Source organism: Elephantulus edwardii, unplaced genomic scaffold (genome assembly GCF_000299155.1).
Source record: "Elephantulus edwardii isolate Elephantulus edwardi_28Jun2011 unplaced genomic scaffold, EleEdw1.0 scaffold00011, whole genome shotgun sequence".
NCBI lineage: Eukaryota > Metazoa > Chordata > Mammalia > Macroscelidea > Macroscelididae > Elephantulus > Elephantulus edwardii.
The window spans coordinates 13,640,676-13,656,471 of record NW_006399761.1 but is presented as its reverse complement, the minus strand read 5'-3'; the positions used below and the strand labels follow the sequence as shown (position 1 = coordinate 13,656,471).

At 44.2% G+C, this 15,796-nt stretch overlaps 2 protein-coding genes across 2 annotated transcripts in view; both read left to right on the top strand.

Moving 5' to 3' along the window:
- MTIF2 (mitochondrial translational initiation factor 2) overlaps nucleotides 1-2,177 on the top strand; it is a 22,175-nt gene extending 19,998 nt beyond the window's left edge. Inside the window, exon 14 of the mRNA XM_006881020.1 lies at nucleotides 1,558-2,177. Within this exon, the coding sequence (XP_006881082.1) occupies nucleotides 1,558-2,177 (620 nt within the window). The remainder of the gene's footprint in view (nucleotides 1-1,557) is intronic.
- Nucleotides 2,178-6,434: 4,257 nt separating this feature from the next.
- The window catches only part of CLHC1 (clathrin heavy chain linker domain containing 1), a 36,564-nt gene continuing 27,202 nt past the window's right edge, over nucleotides 6,435-15,796 (top strand). Inside the window, exons 1-2 of the mRNA XM_006880930.1 lie at nucleotides 6,435-6,614; nucleotides 10,852-11,039. Coding sequence (XP_006880992.1) covers nucleotides 6,435-6,614; nucleotides 10,852-11,039 — 368 coding nt within the window. The remainder of the gene's footprint in view (nucleotides 6,615-10,851; nucleotides 11,040-15,796) is intronic.

Here is a 15,796-nt window from a genome sequence, read left to right as displayed (position 1 = left end):
TCCCGACGAAGGCGACTAATTTTGCCATTCTCATCCACCTGAAAAATACAAATTTGCTGTAACACCTTCCAAAGCCTTTAGTTGAAGCAATTCAAAATACTAACCCTTGAAGCACCCTAAACCTGCCAAGTCCAGGGATTTTTTAAAAAATAATTTCAGTAAAAATTTACAGATTTTGGATTTCCATTCATTCACTGTTGCCCTTTTCTCCCCTCCCAACCCTCCCCCTTAGTACACTACCCTCTTGCAAAAGTAAAACAAAAATTCTTTCATTGGGTCGTTTACATATTAAAAGATCCCATTTGCAAAAAGTAGAAATAAAATGTGGACCCTACACCCCATCCATGGTGAACCCAACTGGGAAAAGTCTTTCAAATACTAACAGAAACTTTCTACTGAAACTAGAAGCCAACGAGTCCCACTGAACTTGGCTGACTGTTAAGACTATGAAATGGCTCACCTTATAGTATTTCAGAACAGCCAGCTTAACCTTCTTTCTCTTATGCTTATTCTTCTTGGGAGTGGTGTAAGACTTCTTCTTCCTTTTCTTGGCACCACCACGAAGTCTCAATACAAGGTGAAGAGTGGACTCCTGAGAAGAGACACAACAGTCTTTAAAGATTAAAAAGGTGCATTAAGAACCACCAACCTGGTCCATTCATCAGCTATGTGGAAGCGGCATAAAACACACAACCCTGCTGACAAGTTGTGGAGATGTGGGACAACATGGATGATGAAGCTACAGGGCAGTTAAGATACTATGGGATGTAATCATTAAAAACCAGAATATGAAACCTAGCAATTCTTCTAAAAATGTTAGTGTGTTTAAAACAAGTTCCTGCTTGATAAAGAAGATAGATGCAAGGGGTCTACAGACTGAAAAGGAAGATGAAAAGCAACTACACAAGAGAAATGTGAATACCGATGGACGGATCTTAAGACAGCCAACAGAACTCCATGTTTTCAGAACAAAATGTCTATGGATGAATGAGTAACCATTATGGTTTCTAAACTCACTGAAATAAGCAGGAAATTAACACCTTATGTAAGGAAAGGATTTGCCAATGAAATGTGGCCTAGAATTTAATAAAATAAAGGAGGGAAATCAACCAGTTGAGACATTAGACACATTTTGGTTAACACAAGCTCCTCAATAACGCCTTTCTTCCCCCATTTCTATCAGAACCCCCACAACACCCCCAGAGGGGGGTTCTTGCTCCACTCACCTTCTGGATGTTGTAGTCAGACAGGGTCCGCCCATCTTCCAGCTGTTTTCCAGCAAAGATGAGTCTCTGCTGATCAGGAGGAATTCCTAATTTGGGTGGGAGGGAGAGAGGGAAGAGTAAAAAAGAATTCAAACCCAGAACAAGCAATTCCAATCAGTATCCACAAAACCCATCCAGAGCTCTTACTACAACTAAGCTTTATCCCGAGGGCACGCAGGCCGGGACCCTGCGCGGTTCAAGGACCAAGCTTCCCCGCAAACCTGACTTTCCTAAAGAACAAGGCGCAGGGCTCCCCGCCCGTCTTCAGTGCCACACGCTCCACTTTGCTAAGGCGCCTTCTCCGCGCCCGGACCCCCCGCGCGCCCCTGGCCACTACTTGCCTTCCTTGTCCTGGATCTTGGCCTTCACATTCTCGATTGTGTCCGAGGGTTCAACCTGCAAGTTACAAAAAGCCCTAATGGTCACCGCGCCCCCGCCCGCCCAGCACCCGGCGTCCGAGCGTCCAGGCCGCGGCAGCCCCACCACGTGTCCGCGGAGCCTCGCCGGACCCCCGCGCCCGGGAACCAACCCCGGCGCCCAACTGCGAGCCTGGACCAGCAGGCGGGAGCCCACTCCTCGCCTCGGAACCCAGGCCCCGGCGTGGACCGGGTCTCAGATCCGGAGCACGTTCCCCGCCCGGGGCCCCCACGCCACCCGGCCCGTACCTCGAGCGTGATGGTCTTCCCCGTGAGGGTTTTTACGAAAATCTGCATCTTGCCGGTGGGCCCACCTGCAAACGGGGGAAACGAAGAGGCCGATTTAGCCCTAACGCCACATAAGCCAGGAAAGGAGAAAGTCGCAGGTCCGAGAACGGCCTGGGAGACACACTCACCGCAGACGGCTGATCGGAAAAGAAGGACGCCGCGCAGGCTCACGGGTTTTTCCGGCCCTGGCCGCAGGCCCCGCCCCTGAGGCGGCCACGCCGAGTGCCTGAGCGCGGCGGTCACCGGGGCCGTCTAACCAAATGCCTGACTGCCGTGACTCTATCCTGGACCAATTCTCACTGTAACCTTTAGCAGGATCTTGAAACAGATTTTAACCACTTTTAAAATGTGTTTAAAATGTGTTTCTCCTATGGTTGGTGGTGGGGGGGTAGGAGGAGTTTTCTTGAAGGGGGCGGGGCTCAGAGAACCTCATTGAGGAAAAGGAAGTAGAGGGCAATGCATTCTGGGAGTTGTAGTTCGCACCTGTTCTTAAGACTGGGACTACATGTCCCAAGATGCATTTGCACACACTCGTGGAGTCCCTGGTTACCATCTCTGGTCAATGGAGTCAATGTTTGGGGAAAGGGAATAAGGTGAGCCGGGAGGACGGGAGGAAAAGTATGCTTTGGCGGAGGGTACAAACAGCTAGAAATCGCCTACGAACTAAGAGGAAAGCAGGAGACAGTGTGGGGCGTGGAAGTGGCGGTGACCCGCATCGGGGGCTTTGAGGGCTCGGAGACCTCACGCACCTTGCACTTTTAAAAGAAGCAGTTTCCTTTGAAATTTCCAAGCAAACGAGAGAGGAAGGGAAGGTCAGATCTAGGGGACAGGGGTGGGGGGAATCCCAGGTTTTTCGATTTCTCACCATTAAGCCCCGTCCTTCAACCGTGCATCCTAACTGAAGGGAGATTGTCCTTTTGTACGAGACCAAAGTCCAGATGTTCAAAGGCAGACCTTGCGGGGCAGAACCCGGCCTGGTGGTTTTCTAGTTGTAAAGTTTTGGGGTTCTCTAGCTGCTGAGTTTGGGGGTTTGGAGTTTTCCCCGCTCAGAAGTGGACCTTCTCGTGTGTCTTCTCTCTTTTCCCACCTTCTTCCATTTTCACTCTCCTCCTCTTTCCACCCCTGCCCCTACTGCATAACGAATCCTGCGGATTGGGTAGGTTTTCTGAGGCTGTAATTCACCTTTACCGGAGGGGACTGCCCATCTTTCTCCCTTGGAGCCCCAGGTGGATTCGATCCGCTTGAGAACTGAGCCCCTCTGGTTGGCAGCGCGACTCCCTACTTGTGACTCCACCAGAGCTCGTTCCCCTTCCAGAAAGATCAGTTATGGAAAATCCTGGAGAGTTCACTTCGACTCTGAAACAGATTGGGTCGCCGCCTAAGTTCAGGTTTTCTTTCATTCTTTCCTGGAAGAACTCAGTATCAGTATCCTAACCTCCCAGCAGGCTTTCCGCCTTCCCACCTGCCATCCTTATTGTTGTTGTTGTTATGTGCCGTTGAGTCCCTTGCGACTCATAGCGACCCTGTGTACAACAGCCCTAAACTCTGCTCTGTCCTGTGCCAATCGCACTGTCTCTGACACTCCTATCCCGATTACCCCAGTCACTGAATCAATCCACCTCATAGAGGGCCTTCCTCTCCTGCACTGTCCCTCCACCCTCCCAAGCATGATGTCCTTCTCCAAGGGCCGGTCTCTCCTCACAGCATGTCCAAAGTAAGTTAGATGGAGCCTCAGAATCCTTGCCTCCAAGGAGCCACCCGGTTTAACCCTTTCCAGGACAAATCTGTTTGTTTTCCTAGCAGTCCATGGTATTCTCAATACTCTTCTCCAGCACCACAGCTCAAAGGCATCAATTCTCCTTCTATCCTCCTTGGTCATTGTCCAACTCTCTGATGCATAACAGGTGATTGCAAAGACCATAGCCTGTATCAGACGTACCTTAGGCTCCAGAGAGACACCATTGCTCTTCAGTACCTTTAGAATATTCTAAAAGGTAAAAATAATTATGTTGTCATTCTTGTTCAAATGCGTTCTGAGCTCCCCGTCACCTTAATATTAAAGTCCCTTGGTGTGGCATTTGGCCTCTCCCTTTGGTTGATCTATTAGCATCTGATAGAGTTGTTTGCTTCTTCCGTCTTTGAAACCTTCCTGACTTGCAGGACACTCCTCTCTCTACTCTTTTTCTGCTTCTTTGCATTTCCTTTCTCTGGCTTTTTTGCTCTGTCCTCTTGATCTCCCAAGTCTGCGGTGAGGGACCTCTCCAAATTATTGAGGGGTAATGATTGTCAGTTTGAGGACTAAGGTGCATGTGATTCAGGCCATAGTCTTCCAGTCACTTGCCATGCATCTGAGAGCTGGACAATGCGTAGGATGAGAGAAGAAGTGATGCCTTTGCGCTGTGGTGTTGGATAAGAGCAGTGAACATCCCATGGACAGCCAAAAGAACAAATATGTCTTGGAAAGAATGTAGCTGGAGTGCTCCTTGAAGGTAAGAATGCCTCACATACTTTAGGCATGTTGCTAGGAGGAGCTATTCCTTGGAGAAGGACATGATACTTGGGAAGGCGGAGGGTCGGCAAAGGAGAGGAAGACCCTCGGCCAGATGGATTGTCACAGTGTGTCAGGAATTATGAGGACGGCACAGGATGGGACATGATTTAACAACACTAACAGCTTGATCTCCCTGCCTTCTAAACACTGGGGTGTTCCCAGGGCCCAGCCTTCTTTACATTTTCCAGGTCTTCTCATTCTGTCTCACAACAGTCACCCCACCACCCACTTCCTAATCTTACTGTCATGTTTGTTGTTTCTGTCTTTATAACTGGCAGTTCCTATCTTTGCAACTTATTATTATTATTTTGTTATTTTTGTACGTGTACCATCAAATCGGATCTGACTGGCACAAGAGGAGATTGTCCCTCCTTCTCCAGCAAAGCATCTGGTGGATTTGAACCACAGACCTCTGGGATTGCAGTGCAACTTCCTGCCACTAGGCCACCAGAGCTCCCCTTGCAACTTCTAATACCAAAAACCATGGTGTTGTTGACTCCTCTTTGATACTTCACATCTAAACCCTCAGCAAATCTTCTTGGCTTTCTTTCATAATGTGTTGTTGAGTATCATGTAGCTGACTCTCCCGCTGGTTTTCAAAGGCAGTAAATCACGTGGGAGGAGATTGTTCATCTTTCTCTCACATTTTGTAATAAATGTGGAATAATTCTCACCGTCTGTTTCTACCCTTAGAGAGAGTAGCGCCCACACTTAGTCCATAATTTCCGTTGCCAAATCTATTCAAAGAAAGGGGGTACCTTTTCCTCATCTGTCCATAGGTGCTCCAAAGACTACTGGTGAGTTTTTTAAGGCCCTACGTCCTGTATAACCTGGCAGCTGTGCCGTTGACCTCATCTTTATTCTCTTACCTTCTCAGTCTCTTCTGGCCTTTTTGCTGTTCCTCTGACATGCTCCTCTTCCTCCAGGCCTTTGATCTTGCTTCTCTGTCTAGACCATTCTTCCCCTTATGTCAAAGATCATGAGAATGGCATAGGATAGGACCAGGCTTAGATCTGTTCGTAGGATCATAATCGACTAGACGGCACCTGATAACAACAACAACATGATGATGTGCTGAGTGACTGGCACTGGGCTAGGGAAGCAGGCACTGGAGTGGAGAAGTATTTATGATCATTAAGAGATGTACTTACTAGTTTCCTACCTGAGATAAACAAGATAATAAACCTGAGAAAGGAGCTCTGAGGTTTAATGGTAAGAGGTTGCACTGCCAGCCCAAAGGCAAGGTGTTCAAATCCACCAGCTGTTCTGAAGGAGAAAGACAGACAAAGCTCCTTTACGGTTTACAACTTTGAAAACCTATCAGAGGGTCAGCTATGTGTCATTTCTGACTTGACAACACACTCGCCACTACTTATGAACAAAAACAATAGATCTGGAGCGCTCTGGTGGCCTAGTGGCAAGAAGCCGCACTGCAGTCTCAGAGGTGTGCTGTTCATATCCACCAGGTGCTGTGCTGGAGAAGGAGGGACGATCTCATCCTGTACCAGTCAGATCTAATTTGACAGTACACACACAAAAATAATAAAAATTTAAAAAAAAAACCCAATAGATCTTAGAAAGTGTTGCATTAAACTACCTAATTATACAATATGCATGAGAGGACCTGTGATTAGTAATACAAACACTCTTTCCTGACTTGTAATAATTGACATGTCTGTCTGGGAGGCATAACGTAAAGCAGTAGAATGGCAGAAACCTTTTAATTCATAGATTGACATTTCAGAGAATTCATGTTTTCGGATTGATATTTGAGTATCAAGTCATGTTAAATCCTTAGATTAATGTCTTTTCCCCGCCCTTTGTTTTTCTTTCAGGCTCATCAAAGTATTGGCTTTGTTGCAACAACTTAAGACCTGACTTTTCTCTGGTGGGCAGGTGTGCAGACCGAGACATATGTCGGCCCAAGGAATCAGTTTCAAACATGCAGTTCTCCCACCTATCATTAGGAACAGCGAAAAGGAATTTCTGGAAAGCATACAAAACTATATAAGTACAGAAACCAAAAAAGTGGGCTGCGATGAGGAAGGACCTGCTGACGAGTATTACATCATATACCGAAACGTTTTTGATAAGGTATCATTCCGCTTTTAAGACAATGGAGTTTTCAAATGGTTAGGAAAGGTTTGTCTTGACAGGTTAGATTCCTGTCAGAAACACAACTGTTGTGGTTGATCATGCCATATTGTCAGTTTTGGAAAGTTCATCCAGTTTGAGAGGAGGGGGGAAAAGAGATGAATGGGGGTAAAGCAGCGCTGGACTGGCCACCTGGTGGCACAGTGGTTAAAGTGTGTGGGTGCTCTAACAGAAAGGTTGGTGGTTCAGATCTTCCATATTCTGTGAGAGAAAGATGCGACTCCGTGCCCTTGTAAAGAGTCACAGGATTGGAAGTCTTGTGGGGTGGTTCTGTTCAGCCCTATGGGATCACTTACCCCAGTGACTAGACCTGTATATCCTCTCTTGTTGTTGTTATGTGCCATCAAGTCCGAACAGACTCCTAGCTGACTCTCCTGGAGATTTTCGGAGGCTGTAAATCAGTCAGGAAGAGATGGCCCATCTTTGTCCTGTGAAGCAGCTGGTGGATTCAAATCACCTGTCTTTGGGTTGTCAACACAGCTCCTTAACCATCAAGCTGTCAGAGCTTCACATACCCTGTTAGATCACTAAGCCCAACAAAACCCACTGCTGTGATCCCAATTCATGACAAGTGTTAATTTAGATTTAATGTAGCATATGCTGGGGAGGGTGGAGGGACAGTGACCCTGGATGAGATGGACTGACTCAGTGACTAGGGTAATGGGCGTAGGTGTGTCAGAGACAATGATGTCAGCTCAGGATAGAGCAGGGCTCTGAGCTATTGTACATAGGGTTGCAACTTGACAGCACATAATATCACATTGAGAACTCTTCTAGAAAGGCATGGTGAACAAGGGGTGAGATTGAATTCAGTGTTGGAAATACAAGGACCAAATTAAAAAATAGGGTGACTTTTGACAACATTTTGTGAAATTTTTAGAAATGTCTGCTCCTCTTATGAAGTTACAGTTTTCTAGCTTGAACTACTTTATTCTCTTTTTAAAATATTTCCTCAGAAAGTACCCTGACAGGAGAGAGATAAAATCAGCATCCTTTCCTCCCTACCTTTAGCAAACAAATACTTAGCCTTCAGACTTCAGCAAAGTATTGGTGTTTAGTAAGACAGCCCCAGGCAAAATAGGCACTGAATTTTGTTCATTTTTATCATTACACGTATTGTTTTATTTCTCCTTTATATAAAAAAGGTGTTTCTAACTCTCGGGAAAAGTGGACAGTAAATAATGATACATATCTGTTAGTGGAATTACAATTAAGACACTTCTATAAGCACCCAAAAGAAATAAAACTAATCAAACCCAACCCACTGATGTCAAGTTAGTTCTGTCTCATAGCTACCCTCTGTCGGATTCTTGGGCCATGATATGGTCAGTACTCTTCTCCAGCATCACAACTCAGGGGTATTACTGTTCTGTCATTCTTGGTCATTATCCAGCTTGGATGCATATTATCCAGCTTGGATGCATAGCAAGTAATTGTGAAGATCATGGCCAGGATCGGAAGCACCTTAGTCTCTAGACTGACATCCTTGCTCTTCAGCACTCTGGAGAGGTCCCTGACAGCAGATTTCCCTAATGCAATTAGTCTTTTAATTTCCTGACTGCTGGTGCCAAGAGTGTTGATTGTGGAACCACAGTGTTCCTCCCCTCCCCACTTTTAAGATCTGCATGGATTGAGGAATTGTCTTCTTCAGGACTGAGAAGAGATCTGAAGAAGAAATGGTTCAGTGTTTAGAGAAATTGTCCTTTTAACTTCTCACTGACAGATAAGGTACTCATTTGGGAGGGGGGCACATACTCATAATCCATCAGTGACTGCCTTGCATGATATTTCTTCCCTCTTAGAGGGATATCGCGGGACAGAAGATCAAAATACCAGTTTACATATCTGGGCACTTGTAACCAGCTGACAAATACCAAATTGCATTTGGAATCAAAGATAAAAGATTTGGTTTGGCAGCCCATCAGAAAAGGGAAAGATTTATCCTATCCTTTGCAATCCCAACCCTAAATACACGAGAAAGAGCTGACAGCAGGGACATAGCCAGATCTTAAAGAGTTGGAGAGTCATGTTCAAATCAGAATGAGGCCTGAGAAGACTTCTGGGTGTAGTGGGAGAACCAAGGACTTAGCAAAAACAACCAAAACTTAGAAGAGTGAGCTTCTCCAGAAATGGGTGAGCTGTGGAGGTCGCCTGTTTTAGAAAGTGACTGACATGTTGTTGGGTTCGTGTTGGCATGTTGTACATTAGTCCAGGCTTAGACATAAGAATCAAGGTGGAATGAATGGAATGGATAGTGTCTCTTCTCACCCAGACCCTATACCTAGTTGTGATTGTCTTGAGTTTAATGGAAGTTTTAATGCAGGGGTCTCCCCATGAATGCCTGCAGAGGCCTGTAAAGTAATATAAAAGAGGAAAGTGGGCTAGCGATAAGAGAATATGGAATGGTGTAGACTGTATCAAGTAAAGATCCAGCCGGCCTAAAGCTGTAAAGAGCAGGTAATTCCATCGGGGGCCAAGGACACACATTGGTAGGTTTTTTGTTTTAGCTTTTGTTAACTACAACTTGAAGCCCGTGAGTAAACTAATAACTTGGCTCCACATTCGACGCCTGTCATTGTTCCTCTCTGCCATCGCTTTCCACAGACATAGTTGATTTGATTCCTCTATATTCCATCAAAGTCCATATGCATTGCCGTTTGCCTCTGAAAACCCTCTGGAGGGTCAGCTAGCAATTGCTTCCTAGCCTTCCTGACTCTTGGTATGCAACAACATAGTTGCCTTTCATGTTGTTGAGAAAATATATTTGCAATAAATAAGTGGTTGGTCTTGCAAAATTCTGCCTGGGATCTCTGCTGTTATGTTGTTGTTAGGTGCCATTGGGTTGGAACCTACTCAGCGTTGATGCCAGGGAGTTTTCACAGACAGTAAGTCACAGGGTAAGGTTAGCCATCCTTCTTCCACAGAGCAGCTGGTGGATTTGAACTGCATGCCTTTGGAATTGCAGCATAGTTTTTTAACACTAGGCCACCCAAGTTTCCTCTGATGTCATATTCCTAAATTGTGAATTCATCACATCTATTCCTTACAAACTGTTTGATCACTTGTGAACTTCTGTTGATTTGACCAGAATTTGTAAATTGTAAGTTACTTATTTATATTTAAATTCTTATTTGTACTTCTATCTTTATTTAAAGTCATTTTAAAATGTTTATAATTGTTTTTGCATGGGTAATGTATGCACCACATTGTTGTTGTTGTTGTTGTTTGATGCCGTCAAGTCGTAGACGACTCATAGTGACCCTATGAACGAACAGCCTGAGCACTGTTCATACATAGAGTTTCCGGAGGCAAGGCATTTCGGAAGTGGATGCCGCTCCTGCTTCCAGGCTTGATTTAGTCGGGAAGCTCCAGCCAGCACTGTCCACCATGGGTGCCCATTACCACGATTGGCACATCACTGTCACAGCATCACAGCAACCACGAGTTACCTCTGTACAGCAATGCACAGACCAGATGCACCACATTAACATTGGGAAAATAAAGAAGAATGTCAAGTGGAAAATGCTGTCCTCACCTCGGGCCCTAACTGTCCTTCCTATTTCTTCTGCTGAGCTTCCCAAGGTGGTCCGTGCTTAGCCACCGTTGGAAACCTTGGATAAATAGTGATGGGGTTTTGTTCAGTTAGTTTGACATCTTGAGAAGAGAAATGCAGTTTAGGAACTGAAGCTAATGATCATGAAGCTATTGATCGAACAGCAAGAGCTGATAGTCTGGGAAACCAGGGACGTGACGGTAATCAGCATTTCCGAGTCTGAATGAAGTCAGAAAATAGATTTGGAGGGAGTGAAGGAAAAGTAAATTATGATTAAGAGACCCAAAATAGGGAAAATGAAACCTGGGGTTTAGTTTCAACCTACATGAGATGATCGTGCCAAGAACAAAAATATGGTTTGGTTTGGTTTATCTCTATATAAGCTCACAAGTTGGAATAATCCACAAAAAAACATGTATTCAGTAAGCACCATCTTGAATGTACAGTCATACTTTAGCTTGCCAAGCATAAATTCAGATGTTATACTTTTACATTTCTATCTCCAGTCATGTTTTATTTGAAAGTAATCTAATTTTTTATAATGCTATTTTATAAGGCTTTTGATCCATAATCTTTTAGGAAAAAAAAAAATTAAGTACCATAGGCAGAAAAATCATATTTCAGGTAATAGACTATGTCACTGCATACAAATCCATTCTTACTTCAATCAAAAAAGAATACGATGCCTTTATTGAGACCCTAAAGAAAGACCAAAACACTGCATTTTGTCGTTACGGAAAACTTCAAGTTTTGACTGCCGAGCCCATGACATGGGCATACCACAGGCAAAGAATAACCCAACTTGAAGCGAGGTGAGTATGTGAGAAAGGAGCCCCCAGGTTGGGAATTCCTGCTTGATTCTCTCTGCTAACCAGTGTGACCAGTGTTTTCTCAAGTTTCAAAATTGCATTTTGAAACCAGGTTTTCGATGCTTACCCTCTCCTACTAAGGTGACTGTATTTAAACGTGTGTGTGTGTGTGTGTATATATATATATATATATATATATATATATATATATTTATATTGGGAGAATATTTTTATATTAGGAGAAAATTATACATATATATTTTGAGAATGTAATAATACCACTGAAAAGAATTAGACACTTTGATGTGCCATCAATTGAGGAATGCAGGGATTTGTTCCAGGTAACTTCCTACATGGAAGATTTGATAGTACAGTTTCATAATTACCATTTGAATTAGATCATTCGTTCTGGTGTTGCATAAAGGTGAGTGGTTTACGAAGAATAAAACACTCATTTTTATTTTTGTTTAAAGTTATCTCATGCCCTCTTAATGTTCTCCTTGGTAAATGGTAGGCCAGTAGTTTTTATAGATCTTTGCAAATCAACTTTAGCAAATCAACTTGTGCAAATCAAGTTATGCGAAGCTTTAATAGTCTTTATACCTGGTGTATAAATGGCTGGCTAGATGCTGTGGTGGTGGCTGCTGGATATCGTTGAGTCAGAACCGAACCATAGCTGACCCGCTGACCCTCCAGAGGATTTTCAGAGACGGTCACACAGGAGGAGACTACCCATCCTTCTCCCACAGAGCAGCTGGTGGATTTGAAGCATGCGCCTTTGGGATTGCGGCACAGTTTCCTATCACTAGGCCACCGGAGCTCCCTAGATGCTGTGGTAGACCCTCCTATTAGGGAGAAAGAAAATACCATCTAAAATAATTTTTAAAGCTCCCTGCAATCCCCACGGAGCCCAGGTCGAATCCACCAGATGCTCTGCTGGAGAAGGAGGGGCAGGCAGTCTCCTCCTGTGCCAGTGAGATCTGACTTGATGGTACACAACAAGAAGTAAAAAAAAAAAAAGTAAATTTTAAAATATGAAACATAATGTGTAGGGATTGTTGAATGGAAAATGATTTGTTATGTCAACTTCGCCACAAATCACAATAAGAAAGCTTCAATAATCAGGAAATGTTAAAAACAGTATATTAGGAAGAGCATCACATCAGCAAGTGGCCACAATGATAGGAAACTGTAAAGGCAGCATCTGGTCAAAGCCAAAAGGTGAACGGAGCACTGAAGGTGCTCCTGCTCCGAGGACAATTATCAGAATTTGTGCCCATGAGATTCAGTTTTAACTGGGATGTGGAGAAGTAAAGACAGGCCCTAACATCCTCTCAAAATGTGGGTTCTCCTGCAAAAACATGTCCACATAAAACTCTGGTTCAGGGCTGCACTCTGAATAGTGTCGTCCGCTTCATCTGAAAACCCCGCTGCTGCAGAGTCAATTTGTAGTCATTGTGACCCTTTGTTGTAATGCCAGAGCTGTCCAGAGTTTGGTGTGTACCATCACGTCATAACCGACCCATCGCTGACCCCGCCAGTGGGTTTTCCAAGGTATTTAATAGAACAGAAGGAGACTGCTCAATCTTCTGCAGAGCAGCTGGTGGATTCAAACTGTGTGCCTTTGGGACTGCAGTGCAGCTTCTTACCATGAAGCCACAGGAGGAGACTACCCTTCTTTCTCCCCCCATAGACCTTTCTTTGTTTTGAAGGACCAGCTTTTTGCCTTTTCTTCAGCAGAACAAGAAAAACCACGAGCAAGCGAAACAATACCTTGCCTGAGAACTGCTGGCCTGCTTTGTACAATTCTAGCCATAGGCACATCTCAAACACCAACTCCCTGCTTTCTGATTGATTCTGACTCTTAGCAATCTTCTGTCTGGTTTCTGACTCTTAGCAATCTTCTGTCTGGTTTCTGAGTCTGTATATATAAGGGAGACCATCATAACTCCTGGATTCGAGCTGCTGAAACGCACAGCCTTTGGTTGGCAGTGCAACACACTTTAGGCACATCTCCTAGACCACTTTTAAAAAACTGAAGGTTGGAGACCCCTGTTAGAAAATGCTAAGGGCAGGTTTACACACAGAAGAGTTCTTGGGTGGTCCCCAGGATGAGAAGAGAAGACAGAGAGCAATGAAAAGAAATTTGGTGAAAGGAAAGCTACAATAAGGGGTTGATCAGACACTGTTACTAGTTACATTAGTCAACTGTATTTAATACTGTTGAACAAAATGTATGTGAATGATTGGATGAAAAGCTGATATGAGTTGTGAACGTTCACTGGTTCCAAACAAAAACTGAAGCTTATCATTTAAAGTGCCCGAGAAGTACATGCAGGCTCCTCTGGAGCCCTTAGAAGTTCCACAAATGAACAATTCACAGTGAGACCAGCTCAGCGCACAAGGTAATGGAACTCAGCGTGTCAACCAGTGGAAAGAGCTCAGCAAAAAGAAAAGTTCAGATGCCAGAATCAGTGATTATAAAAGAACAGTTTACTATGTTTATAAATGAAACAATATGAAAGATGAATGGAGAAGAGCTGATGTCTTCGCATTATGGTGATGGAGAAGAGTACTGAATATCCCATGGACCGCAAAAAAAAAGCCTAAGTCCTTACGTCAGGCATGGTCGTTGGAGAAGACATCGTGCTGGGAATGGTGGAGGGTCAGAGAAAGAGATGAAGATCGTCAATGAGATATACTGACATAGTAACTGTGACCCTGAACTTGGGCATATCTGAGATGTTGAGGATAGTGTAGGATCAGTTCTGACTCAATGGCATATAACAACATATATGTCCATGTTGTTGACTGTCTTCGAGTCACGCATGACTCAGCAACCCTGAAGCCCTTCTACAACCATCGACATTTATCAAAATTCATAGAGGTTCCGGAGACATGTTTCTTAGGAAGTGGAAACCACTCCTGCTTCCAAACCTGCCATAGAATGTTATTGGTTGAGTTGCCTGCGGTGCATAGTGACCCTATGTACAGCAGCTCTGAATCCTTCCCTGTCCTGAGCCAGTCTCATTAATTCTGACACACAAGCCCACCCATTGCCCCAGTTACCATACCAATCTATCTCATCTTGGCTCTCCCTCTCCTGTGCTGTCCATCCACCCTTCTGAGCATGATGTCCTTCTCGAAGGACTGATCTCTCCTGGCCATGTGCCCAACCAACGTAAGTGAGGCAGAGCTTCAAAATCCTAGCCTCCAAGGAGAGACTTAGTTTCACCCTCTCCACAAAAGACCGATTTGTTTTCCTGACAGTCCATGGTGTGTTCAGCTCTCTTCTCAAGCACCACAACTGGAAGCATCTATTAGAGAGGCTTATATTTATGTGGGGAAATAGACCCCAGCTAAAACAAGCTTGGAAGCAGGAGTGGCATCCACTTCCATAAACAGCCTGCCTCGGGAAACCCTACAAATGTGGAGAAAGGATGAAAGTCATGCAACTGTTGAGGACTTTAATTCATAGGGTCGCTATGAGTTGCCTAGGACCTGACGGCACTGAACAATAACAACAACAAATAGAGAGGGAGAGAGAGAGAGGAATGTAGAGCTGTGTGCCAGGGGGTCAGAGCCAACTGATAGCTGACCCTCCAGTGGCTCAGCAAGGGAGGAGAGTGCCCATGTTTTTCTTGTGGGATTTGAACTGCCTTCCTTTTACATTGGCAGTGCCACTCCTTACCAGAGTTTCCATAGATAGATCAGTATCTCAGTAAAGGAAGAAGTTCAAACTTTACAGAAGGCACTGGCAAAAAGTAAAGCCTCAAGTGTCGGTGGAATGCCATTATGTTTCAGCTAGCAGATGCAGCCTTGAGTGTTTTCACTCTGTGCCAGGAAATTTGGAAAGATGGCTAACTACCTGGCAAACTAACTAACAGATTTATATTTGTTCCTATTCCTAAGAAAAGTGATCAAATTGTTGAACAAATCATTAATACCATATGCAAGCAAAATATTGCTGAAGATCATCCAAAAATGGCTAGAATAGTACCTTGATAGAAAACTGCCAGAAGCTCAGTCAGGATTTAGAAGAGGCCATGGTGAGTGAAATATCTCAGTCACAAAAGGACAAATACTGCATCATGCCATGGTTATAAAGCAGGACTGAGATGGCAGTTGGGGGGAAACTAAGAAAAGGGGGTAAATAACACTGCATTTAAACAGATGAAGGAAAAGAACTGTGTAAAGGAAATATCAATAAAATAATAATAAAAGAATATTGGGGGGGGGCAAGAGGTGATGGCACAAAGAATATCATTGCTGATGTCAGATTGCTGGCTGAAAGAGAGTACCAGAAGAGTGTTAATATTTGTTTTTTATTGACTATGCAAAGGAATTTTTGTGAATGGCAATGGCTAACACTGAGAAGAATGCCAATCCAGGAACACTTAATATTGTTTGCACAAACCCTGTACCTGTTCTCCAAACAGAGCAAAGGAACAGTGCGTAGTTTGAAATAAAAAAAGGTGTGATTCCTGGCTGTCTCTCTTCTCTACAGTTAACTCAATATGTATGCTGAGCAAATAATTTGAGAAACCGGATGCTGTGAAGAAGAATGTGGTATCAGGGTTGGAGGACGACCCATCAACAACCTGCATTATGCAGCTTACACAACCTTGCTTTCTGAAAATGAAGAGGACTTGAAGTGCTTGCTACTGAAAATCAAAGACTTCAGTATGGATTCCATCTCAATATCAGGAAGACAAAAATCCTCACCACTGTGCTGACAGGTTAACGTCCATCATGCTAGA